General features: G+C 32.0%; 1 protein-coding gene across 1 annotated transcript in view; it reads right to left on the reverse strand.

Annotated features, from left to right (window-relative positions):
- Positions 1-10,874, reverse strand: part of LOC113342064 — a 57,503-nt gene extending 46,629 nt beyond the window's left edge. The window contains exon 1 of the mRNA XM_026586723.1: positions 10,245-10,874. Coding sequence (XP_026442508.1) covers positions 10,245-10,874 — 630 coding nt within the window. The remainder of the gene's footprint in view (positions 1-10,244) is intronic.
- Between the last annotated feature and the right edge of the window lie 486 nt (positions 10,875-11,360).

Raw genomic sequence — 11,360 nt, forward strand, 5'->3', positions numbered from 1 at the left:
TTAGAGTTTTCAAGGCTTTTTAGAGAACATTCAAAATTGATCTTCACTAGAAATAGGGATTTGTTATTATCACTCTTTAACACTCCTAGATTACAGATCTCAGTGCTAAAGAGTATAATTAAATTTAAGCTTTAAAAAGCTTTTTCGAGTCTTCCTGAACTTTTTCGAGTTTTTCATAGCTCTTTCAGGGCTCTTTAGTAATTTTAGGGTTTTTAGGAAAAATTCAAAGATAATCTTCATTATTGTAGGAAATTTCTTTAGTATCATTCTTTATAAAGAATTAAGTTACTTTCAATTGGCTTTAATGGATACCCTGGCTAGTAGATACTAGTGCTACGAAATATAATTAACTTAAATCTTTTTCAGAGCTTTTTGGAGTTTTTCAGAGCTCTTTAGATTTTTCAGAGCTCTTTGGATATGTTAGGGCTTTTTAAAGTTTTCAGGTTTTTTTTTTACAGTTTTCAAGGCTTTTTAGAGAACATTCAAAGTTGATCTTCACTTTTGTAGGGATTTGTTATTATCATTCTTTAACGAATCTCCTATCTTTTAAAGCTTTTTGGAGTCTTCTTGAGATTTTTAGAGTTTCCCAGAGCTCTTTCAGGGCTCTTTAGTGTTTTTATGAAACATTCAAAGATAATCTTCATTACTGTAGGGAATCTTGTTAGTATCATTCTTTATAAAGAATTAAGTTACTTTAAGTTGGCTTTAACGGATCCCCTGGCTAGTAGATACTAGTGCTACGAAATATATTTAACTTAAAGCTTTTTCAGAGCTTTTTAGAGTTTTTCAGAGCCCTTTAGATTTTTCAAAGCTCTTTAGATATTTTAGGGCTTTTTAGAGTTCTCAGGTATTTTTAGAGTTTTCAAGGCTTTTTAGAGAACATTCAAAGTTGATCTTCACTAGAAATAGGGATTTGTTATTATTAATGAATCTCCTATCTTGTAGATCCCAGTGCTCCGGAGTATAATTAAATTTAAGCTTTTCAAAGATTTTTGGAGTCTTCCTGAGATTTTTAGAGTTTCCCAGAGCTCTTTCAGATCTCTTTAGTGTTTTTAGGAAACATTCAAAGATAATCTTCATTATTGTAGGGAATATTGTTAGTATCATTCTTTATAAAGAATTAATTTACTTTCAGTTGGATTTAACGGTTCCCCTGGCTAGTAGATACTAGTGCTACGAAATATAATTAACTTAAAGCTTTTCCTGAGCTTTTTAGAGTTTTTCAGAGCTCTTTAGATTTTTCAGAGCTCTTGAGATATTTTAGGGCTTTTTAGAGTTTTAAGGGTATTTTTAGAGTTTTCAAGGCTTTTTAGCGAACATTCAAAGTTGATCTTCACTATTGTAGGGATTAGTTATTATCATTCTTTAACGAATCTCCTATCTTTTAGATCCCATTGCTCCGGTGTATAATTCAATTTAAGCTTTTCAAAGATTTTTGGAGTCTTCTTGAGCTTTTTAGAGTTTCCCGGAGCTCTTTCAGGGCTCTTTAGTGTTTTTAGGAAAAATTCAAAGTTAATCTTCATTATTGTAGGAAATTTTGTTAGTATCATTCTTTATAAAGAATTAAGTTACTTTAAGTTGGATTTAGCGGATCCCCTGGCTAGTAGATACTAGCGCTACGAAATATAATTAACTTAAAGTTTTTTCAGAGCTTTTTAGAGTTTTTCAGAGCTCTTTAGATTTTTCGGAGCTCTTTAGATATTTTAGGGCTTTTTTGAGTTTTCAGGGTTTTTTTAGAGTTTTCAAGGCTTTTTAGAGAACATTCAAAGTTGATCTTCACTATTGTAGGGATTTGTTATTATCATTCTTTAACGAATCTCCTATCTTTTAGATCTCAGTGCTCCGGAGTATAATTAAATTTAAGCTTTTCAAATCTTTTTGGAGTCTTCCTGAGCTTTTTAGAGTTTCTCAGAGCTCTTTCAGGGCTCTTTAGTGTTTTTAGGATAAATTCAAAGATATTCTTCATTATTGTAGGAAATTTTGTTAGTATCATTCTTTATAAAGAATTAAGTTACTTTGAGTTGGCTTTAACGGATCCCCTGGCTAGTAGAAACTAGCGCTACGAAATATAATTAACATAAAGCTTTTTCAGAGATTTTTAGAGTTTTTCAGAGCTCTTTAGATTTTTCAGAGCTCTTAGGATATTATAGGGATTTATATAGTTTTCAGGGTTTTTTTGTAGTTTTCAAGGCTTTTTTAGAGAGCATTCAAATTTGATCTTCACTATTGTAGGGATTTGTTATTATCATTCTTTAACGAATCTCCTATCTTGTAGATCCCAGTGCTCCGGAGTATAATTAAATTTATGCTTTTCAAAGATTTTTGGAGTATTCCTGAGCTTTTTAGAGTTTCCCAGAGCACTTTCAGGTCTCTTTAGTGTTTTTAGGAAAAATTCAAAGATATTCTTCATTATCGTAGGAAATTTTGTTAGTATCATTTTTTATAAAGAATTAAGTTACTTTCAGTTGGCTTTAACGAATCCCCTGGCTAGTAGATACTAGCGCTACAAAATATAATTAACTTAAAGCTTTTTTAGAGCTTTTTAGAGTTTTCCAGAGCTCTTTAGATTTTTCGGAGCTCTTTAGATATTTTAGGGCTTTTTAGAGTTTTCAGGGTTTTTTTAGAGTTTTCGAGGATTTTTGGAGAACATTCAAAGTTGATCTTCACTATTGTAGGGATTTGTTATTATCATTCTTTAACGAATCTCCTATCTTTTAGATCCCAGTCCTCCGGAGTATAATTAAATTTAAGCTTTTTAAATCTTTTTGGAGTCTTCCTGAGCTTTTTAGAGTTCCTCAGGGTTCTTTAGTGTTTTTAGGAAACATTCAAAGATAATCTTCATTATTGTAGGGAATTTTTTTAGTATCATTCTTTATAAAAAATTAAGTTACTTTCAGTTGGTTTTAACGGATCCCCTGGCTAGTAAATACTAGTGCTACGAAATATAATTAACTTAAAGCTTTTTCAGAGCTTTTTAGAGTTTTTCAGAGCTCTTTAGATTTTTCAGAGCTCTTTGGATATGTAAGGGCTATTTAAAGTTTTCAGGGTTTTTTTAGAGTTCTCAAGGCTTTTTAGAGAACATTCAAAGTTGATGTTCACTATTGTAGGGATTTGTTATCATCATTTTTTAACGAATATCATAGCTTATAGATCCCAATGTTACGGAGTATAATTAAATTTAAGATTTTCAAAGATTTTTGGAGTCTACCTGAGCTTTTTAGAGTTTCCCGGAGCTCTTTCAGAGCTCTTTAGTGTTTTTAAGAAACATTCAAATATAATCTTCATTATTGTAGGGAATCTTGTTAGTATCATTCTTTATAAAGAATTAAGTTATTTTAATTTGGATTTAACGGATCCCCTGGCTAGTAGATACTAGTGCTACGAAATATAATTAACTTAAAGCTTTTTCGGAGCTTTATAGAGTTTTTCAGAGCTCTTTAGATTTTTCAGAGCTCTTTGGATATGTTAGCGCTTTTTATAGTTTTCAGGGTTTTTTTAGATTTTTCAAGGCTTTTTAGAGAACATTCAAAGTTGATGTTCACTATTGTAGGGATTTGTTATTATCATTTTTTAACGAATCTCCTATCTTGTAGATCCCAGTGCTCCAGTGTATAATTAAATTTAAGCTTTTCAAAGATTTTTGGAGTCTTCCTGAGCTTTTTAGAGTTTCCCAGAGCTCTTTCAGGGCACTTTAGTGTTTTTAGGAAACATTCAAAGATAATCTTCATTATTGTAGGGAATATTGTTAGTATCATTCTTTATAAAGAATTAAGTTACTTTCAGTTGGCTTTAACGAATCCCCTGGCTAGTAGATACTAGCGCTACGAAATATAATTAACTTAAAGCTTTTTCAGAGCTTTATAGTTTTTCAGAGCTCTATCGATTTTTCGGAGCTCTTTAGATATTTTAGGGTTTTTTTTAGGGTTTTCAAGGTTTTTTTAGAGTTTTCAAGGTTTTTTAGAGAACATTCAAAGTTGATATTCATTATTGTAGCGATTTGTTATTATCATTCTTTAACGAATCTCCTAGCTTATAGATCCCAGTGCTACAGACTATAATTAAATTTATGCTTTTAAAAGCTTTTTGGAGTATTCTTGAGCTTTTTAGAGTTTCTCATAGCTCTTTTCAGGGCTCTTTACTGATTTTAGGGTTTTTAGAAAAAATTCAAAGATAATCTTCATTATTGTAGGAAATTTTGTTAGTATCATTTTTATAAAGAATTAAGTTACTTTCAGTTGGCTTTAACGAATCCCCTGGCTAGTACATACTAGCGCTACGAAATATAATTAACTTAAACTTTTTCAGAGCTTTTTAGAGTTTTTCAGAGCTCTTTAGATTTTTCAGAGTTCTTTGGAAATTTCAGGGTTATCTTAGAGTTTTCAGGGTTATCTTAGAGTTTTCAAGGCTTTTTAGAGAACATTCAAAGGTGATCTTCGCTATTGGAGGGATTTGTTATTATCATTCTTTAACGAATCTCCTATCTTGTAGATCCCAGTGCTCCAGAGTATAATTAAATTTAAGCTTTTAAAATATTTTTGGAGTCTTCCTGAGCTTTTTAGAGTTTCCCAGAGCTCTTTCAGGGCTTTTTAGTGTTTTTAGAAAACATTCAAAGATAATCTTCATTATTGTAGGGAATATGGTTAGTATCATTCTTTATAAAGAATTAAGTTACTTTCAGTTGGCTGTAACGGTTCCACTGGCTAGTAGATACTAGTGCTACGAAATATAATTAACTTAAAGCTTTTTCAGAGCTTTTTAGAGTTTTTCAGAGCTCTTTAGATTTTTCAGAGCTCTTTAGATATTTTTGGGCTTTTTAAAGTTTTCAGGGTATTTTTATAGTTTTCAAGGCTTTTTAGAGAACATTCAAAGTTGATCTTCACTATTGTAGGGATTTGTTATTATCATTCTTTAACAAATCTCCTATCTTTTAGATCCCAATGCTCCGGAGTATAATTAAACTTAAGCTTTATAAATCTTTTTGGAGTCTTCCTGAGCTTTTTAGAATTTCTCAGAGCTCTTTCAGGGCTCTTTAGTGTTTTTGGGAAACATTCAAAGATAATCTTCATTATTGTAGGGAATTTCAGTAGTATCATTCTTTATAAAGAATTAAGTTACTTTCAGTTGGCTTTAACGGATCCCCTGGCTAGTAGATACTAGCGCTACGAAATATAATTAACATAAAGCTTATTCAGAGCTTTTTAGAGTTTTTCAGAGCTCTTTAGATTTTTCAGAGCTCTTTGGATATTTTAGGGATTTATATAGTTTTGAGGGTTTTTTTAGAGTTTTCAAGGCTTTTTAGAGAGCATTAAAAGTCTATCTTCACTATTGTAGGGATTTGTTATTATCATTCTTTAACGAATCTCCTATATTTTAGATCCCAGTGCTCCGGAGAATAATTAAATTTAAGATTTTCAAAGATTTTTGAGTCTTCCTGAGCTTTTTAGAGTTTCCGAGAGCTCTTTCAGGGCTCTTCAGTGTTTTTAGGAAACATTCAAATATAATCTTCATTATTGTAGGGAATTTTGTTAGTATCATTCTTTATAAAGAATTAAGTTACTTTCAGTTGGCTTTAACGGATCCCCTGGCTAGTAGATACTAGTGCTACGAAATATAATTAACTTAAAGCTTTTTCAGAGCTTTTTAGAGTTTTTCAGCGCTCTTTAGATTTTTCAGAGATCTTTGGATATTTTAGGGCTTTATATAGTTTTCAAGATTTTTTTAGAGTTTTCAAGGCTTTTTAAAGAGCATTCAAAGTTGATCTTCACTATTGTAGGGATTTGTTATTATCATTCTTTAACGAATCTCCTATCTTTTAGATCCCAGTGCTCCGGAGTATAATTAAATTTAAGCTTTTTAAATCTTTTTGGAGTCTTCCTGAGCTTTTTAGAGTTTCCCAGAGCTCTTTCAGGACTCTTTAGTGTTTTAAGGAAACATTCAAAGATAATCTTCATCATTGTAGGGAATATTTTCAGTATCATTCTTTATAAAGAATTAAGTTACTTTCAGTTGGCTTTAACAGTTCCCCTGGCTAGCAGATACTAGTGCTACGAAATATAATTAACTTAAAGCTTTTTCAGAGCTTTTTAGAGTTTTCCAGAGCTCTTTTAGATTTTTCAGAGCTCTTTAGATATTTTAGGGCTTTTTAGATTTTTCAGCGTATTTTTAGAGTTTTCAAGGCTTTTTAGAGAACATTAAAAGTTGATCTTCACTATTGTAGGGATTTTTTATTATCATTCTTTAACGAATATCCTAGCTTGTAGATCCCAGTGTTACGGAGTATAATTAAATTTAAGCTTTTCAAACAATTTTGGATTCTTCCTGAGCTTTTTAGAGTTTCCCAGAGCTCTTTCAGGGCCCTTTAGTATTTTTAGGAAACATTCAAATATAATCTTCATTATTGTAGGGAATTTTGTGAGTATCATTCTTTATAAAGAATTAAGTTACTTTAGGTTCGCTTTAACGGATCCCCTAGCTAGTAGATACTAGCGCTACGAAATATAATTAACTTAAAGCTTTTTCAGAGCTTTTTAGAGTTTTTCAGAGCTGTTTAGATTTTTCTGAGATATTTTATGGCTTTTTAGAGTTTTCGGGTTTTTTTTAGAGTTTTCAAGGCTTTTTAGAGAGCATTCAAAAATGATCTTCACTATTGTAGGGATTTGTTATTATCATTCTTTAACGAATCTCCTATCTTTTAGATCCCAGTGCTCCGGAGTATAATTAAATTTAAGCTTTTTAAGGATTTTTGGAGTCTTCCTGAGCTTTTTAGAGTTTCTAAGAGCTTTTTCAGGGCTCTTTAGTGTTTTTAGGAAACATTTAAAGATAATCTTCATTATTGTAGGGAATTTTATATCATTCTTTATAAAGAATTAAGTTACTTTTAGTTGGCTTTAACGGATCCCCTGTCTAGTAGATACTAGTGCTACGAAATATAATTAACTTAAAGCTTTTTCAGAGCTTTTTAGAGTTTTTCAGAGTTCTTTAGATTTTTCAGAGCTCTTTAAATATGTTCGGGCTTTTAAGAGTTTTCAGGGTTTTTTTAGATTTTTCAAGGCTTTTTAGATAACATTCAAAGTTGATCTTCACTGTTGTAGGGATTTTTTATTATCATTCTTTAACGAATCTCTTATCTTGTAGATCCCAGTGCTCCAGTGTATAATTAAATTTAAGCTTTTCAAAGATTTTTGGAGTCTTCATGAGATTTTAGAGTTTCCCAGAGCTCTTTAGTGTTTTAAGGAAACATTCAAAGATAATCTTCATAATTGTAGGGAATATTGTCAGTATAATTCTTTATAAAGAATTAAGTTTCTTTCAGTTGGCTTTAACGGTTCCCCTGGCTAGTAGATACTAGTGCTACGAAATATAACTAACTTAAAGCATTTTCAGAGACTTTAGAGTTTTTCAGAGCTCTTTAGCTTTTTCAGAGCTCTTTAGATATTTTAGGGCTTTTTAGAGTTTTCAGGGTATTTTTAGAGTTTTCAAGGCTTTTTAGAGAACATTCAAAGTTCATCTTCACTATTGTAGGGATTTGTTATTATCATTCTTTAATTAATGTCCTATCTTGTAGATCCCAGTGCTCCGGAGTATAATTAAATTTAAGCTTTTCAAAGATTTTTGGAGTCTTCCTGAGCTTTTTAGAGTTTTCCAGAGCTCTTTCAGGGCTCTTTAGTGTTTTTAGGAAAAATTCAAAGATATTCTTCATTATTGTAGGAAATTTTGTTAGTATCATTCTTTATAAAGAATTAATTTACTTTCAGTTGGCTTTAACGGATCCCCTGGCTAGTAGATACTAGCGCTACGAAATATAATTAACTTAAAGCTTTTTCAGAGCTTTTTAGAGTTTTTCAGAGCTCTTTAGATTTTTCAGAGCTCTTTGGATATTTTAGGGCTTTATATAGTTTTCAGGGTTTTTTTAGAGTTTTCAAGGCTTTTTAGAGAACATTCAAAAGTTGATCTTCACTATTGTAGGGATTTGTTATTATTATTCTTTAACGAATCTCCTATCTTTTAGATCCCAGTGCTCCGGAGTATAATTAAATTTAATCTTTTTAAATCTTTTTGGAGTCTTCCTGAGCTTTTTAGAGTTTCCCAGAGCTCTTTTAGGGCTCTTTAGTGTTTCAAGGAAACATTCAAAGATAATCTTCATCATTGTAAGGAATATTGTCAGTATCATTCTTTATAAAGAATTAAGTTACTTTAAGTTGGCTTTAACGGATCCTCTGGCTAGTAGATACTAGTGCTACGAAATATAATTAACTTAAAGTTTTTCAGAGCTTTTTAGAGTTTTTCAGAGCTCTTTAGATTTTTCAGAGCTCTTTGGATATTTTAGGGCTTTTTATAGTTTTTAGGGTTTTTTTAGAGTTTTCATGGCTTTTTAGAGAGCATTCAAAGTTGATCTTCACTTTTGTAGGGATTTGTTATTATCATTCTTTAACGAATCTCATATCTTTTAGATCCCAGTGCTCCGGAGTATAATTAAATTTAAGCTTTTTAAAGATTTTTTGAGTCTTCCTAAACTTTTTAGAGTTTCTCAGAGCTCTTTCAGGGATCTTTAGTGTTTTTAGGAAACATTCAAAGATAATCTTCATTATTGTAGGGAATTTTTCTAGTATCATTCTTTATAAAGAATTAAGTTACTTTTAGTTGGCTTTAACGGATCCCCTGGCTAGTAGATACTAGTGCTACGAAATATAATTAACTTAAAGCTTTTTCAGAGCTTTTTAAAGCTTTTCAGAGCTCTTTAGGTTTTTATGAGCTCTTTAAATATGTTCGGGCTTTTTAGAGTTTTCAGGTTTTTTTTAGATTTTTCAAGGATTTTTAGATAACATTCAAAGTTGATCTTCACTATTGTAGGGATTTGTTATTATCATTCTTTAACGAATCTCCTATCTTGTAGATCCCAGTACTCCAGTGTATAATTAAGTTTAAGCTTTTCAAAGATTTTTTGAGTCTTCCTGAGCTTTTTAGAGTTTCCCAGAGCTCTTTCAGGGCTCTTTAGTGTTTTAAGGAAACATTCAAAGATAATCTTCATCATTGTAGGGAATATTTTCAGTATCATTGTTTATAAAGAATTAATTTACTTTCAGTTGGCTTTAACGGTTCCCTTGGCTAGTAGATACTAGTGCTACGAAATATAATTAACTTAAAGCTTTTTCAGAGCTTTTTAGAGTTTTTCAGAGCTCTTTAGATTTTTCAGAGCTCTTTAGATAATTTAAGGCTTTTTAGAGTTTTCTGGGTATTTTTAGAATTTTCAAGGCTTTTTAGAGAACATTCAAAGTTCATCTTCACTATTGTAGGTTTTTTTTTGTTAAGTCCAAAGTTTATTATAACAAAAAAACGAAATTACAAGAATTACAAATTTGGAGCACAAAAATCCCTACCCCCATAAACCAAAGGGGTCTAAATAACTTTTAAGAAATAACAAAAGTAATAACCACAAAAAAGAAAATTAAAATAAGCTACCTATATCTATTGCCAACTCCTTTCAATTTACTTCTGCTGCTACCAACTCTATACGATTTGCTCTTAGAAAAAATTTCATCCATAATATCCATATCAAAAGCATAATTACCCAAGATATCTTAATCTTCATCCTCATAAAACTCTTCGTCTTCATCCTCTGTGGCAAAGTTACCAGGAACAAGCTTAATAGGAGACAACTTACTAGGAGATTTTTTCTTTGAATTCATTCTTTCCATTTGCTCCCTCTTTTCTTTGAAATATTCTTGTCTAAAAGCTGGACTTCTAATGAACTGAGCACGCACATCTTCCAACTGAATATTGCTTGCCACCTCTAATTCTTCCTTAGACAAAATATTATTCTTATCAAAAACAGTATCAACCAACCCCGCTTGAATTTTCATGTTAGTGTCACGGCTCGGAGATTCCTCAATAGACTTGCTGGGAGAAGATTCCAAACTTGAATCAGAATGAAAAGAACGCTTTGCTATAATATTAGCAGCCTGTTTGGCAACTTTCCTAGCTTTTTTCCTTGCTAAAATGTCAGCATCAACCTCACCCCAATTTTTAGAGCCCATACTAACATCTGAGTCACTAGATTCCAATTGTTCCTCCTCCTCCTCCTCAATAATAACATTATCAAGGCCTAACTCAGATGCTAGGACATCAAATTTGTTTTTAACCACAACTTCAGTTTGCATCAAATCATCCACAAAAGGAGTATAATCATTCTCAAAAGGAGTAAAAGAGAAATAAGTACCTTTACTAGGGGATTTCTTTCCTTTCACTTCAGTCCATTCGTCTTTAGAAAAACTTTGTGCAGCCATGTCTTCCTGATTTTTACGTAAAGCTATATCTTTCTGAGCTGCAATAGTATTTTTACAATGAATAAACTTCATCTGAGCTTCACGCAACTCAACAGCAGATTTAGCAAGCTCCTTTTCCAACTGATTAGCTTCATCAATAACTTCAGTAGGAGTGGTTTTATGTTTTATCAATTCAACCACGGACTGAGCACCAGACTGATCAAGTGCATCTGCATGGCCTGCATTGATAGAATCTGTACGTGCATTATCTTCTTTAGCTGTAGTTTCACGAGACCCAACAGTTTCAGAAGTTTTAAAAGATTTATCCACGAAATTTTGTTTGTTCACAACCCTTGTCTGGGTTTCCAACTCAGACACGGACTGAGCTTCAGAGTTTTGCTTCTTCTCGGACTGAATTTGAGTATTAGATGTCACTTGCGTAACTTTTGCATGGTCTGCATGAGCAGATTGTGTACGTGCAGCAAGCGCTTCCTTGGATGCAATTGCGTTTTGCAATCTAAGATGAGCTTCACGAACCTCAGATTCAGAGCGATCAAGCTCCTCCTTCAACTGTGTATCATCATCTGAAGCACCAACCGTATTATCCTCCATATTATCCAGATTCAAAGACTTCTCCTCTTCCTCATCAGTTTTAGCTGATTTTGCTTGCCAAACTTGGATTGTAGGTTTATGAACAATCTGTTTTTCCTTACCAGCAGTCTTCATGCTATTCTTCTTTTTGCATTCACCATCAACATGCCCAATAATATTGCAAGATAAACAGAATTTAGGTTAATTTGGTATATCAACATATTGCCAAATTTTTTTACCTCCTGCAGTGATAGAGATGCGCTCAGGAATATGCTTTGCGAAGTCTATATCTACCAAAATAGCTGCGAAGTGACCATATTCCAGATTTAGGGTTCTTTGATCCACCACAATTGGTGTTCCAAGGATTTTCCCAATAGAAAGTAATGATCTCTCAGTCCATATCTCAATAGGGAGACCAAGAAAACGTACCCAAACAGCTGCATGGGACGTTCTTTGTTTATCAGGATTAAAACCTGGATACCAATCAATCAACCTCAGAATTTACTG

This window comes from Papaver somniferum, unplaced genomic scaffold (genome assembly GCF_003573695.1).
Source record: "Papaver somniferum cultivar HN1 unplaced genomic scaffold, ASM357369v1 unplaced-scaffold_33, whole genome shotgun sequence".
In the NCBI taxonomy this organism is placed as follows: domain Eukaryota; kingdom Viridiplantae; phylum Streptophyta; class Magnoliopsida; order Ranunculales; family Papaveraceae; genus Papaver; species Papaver somniferum.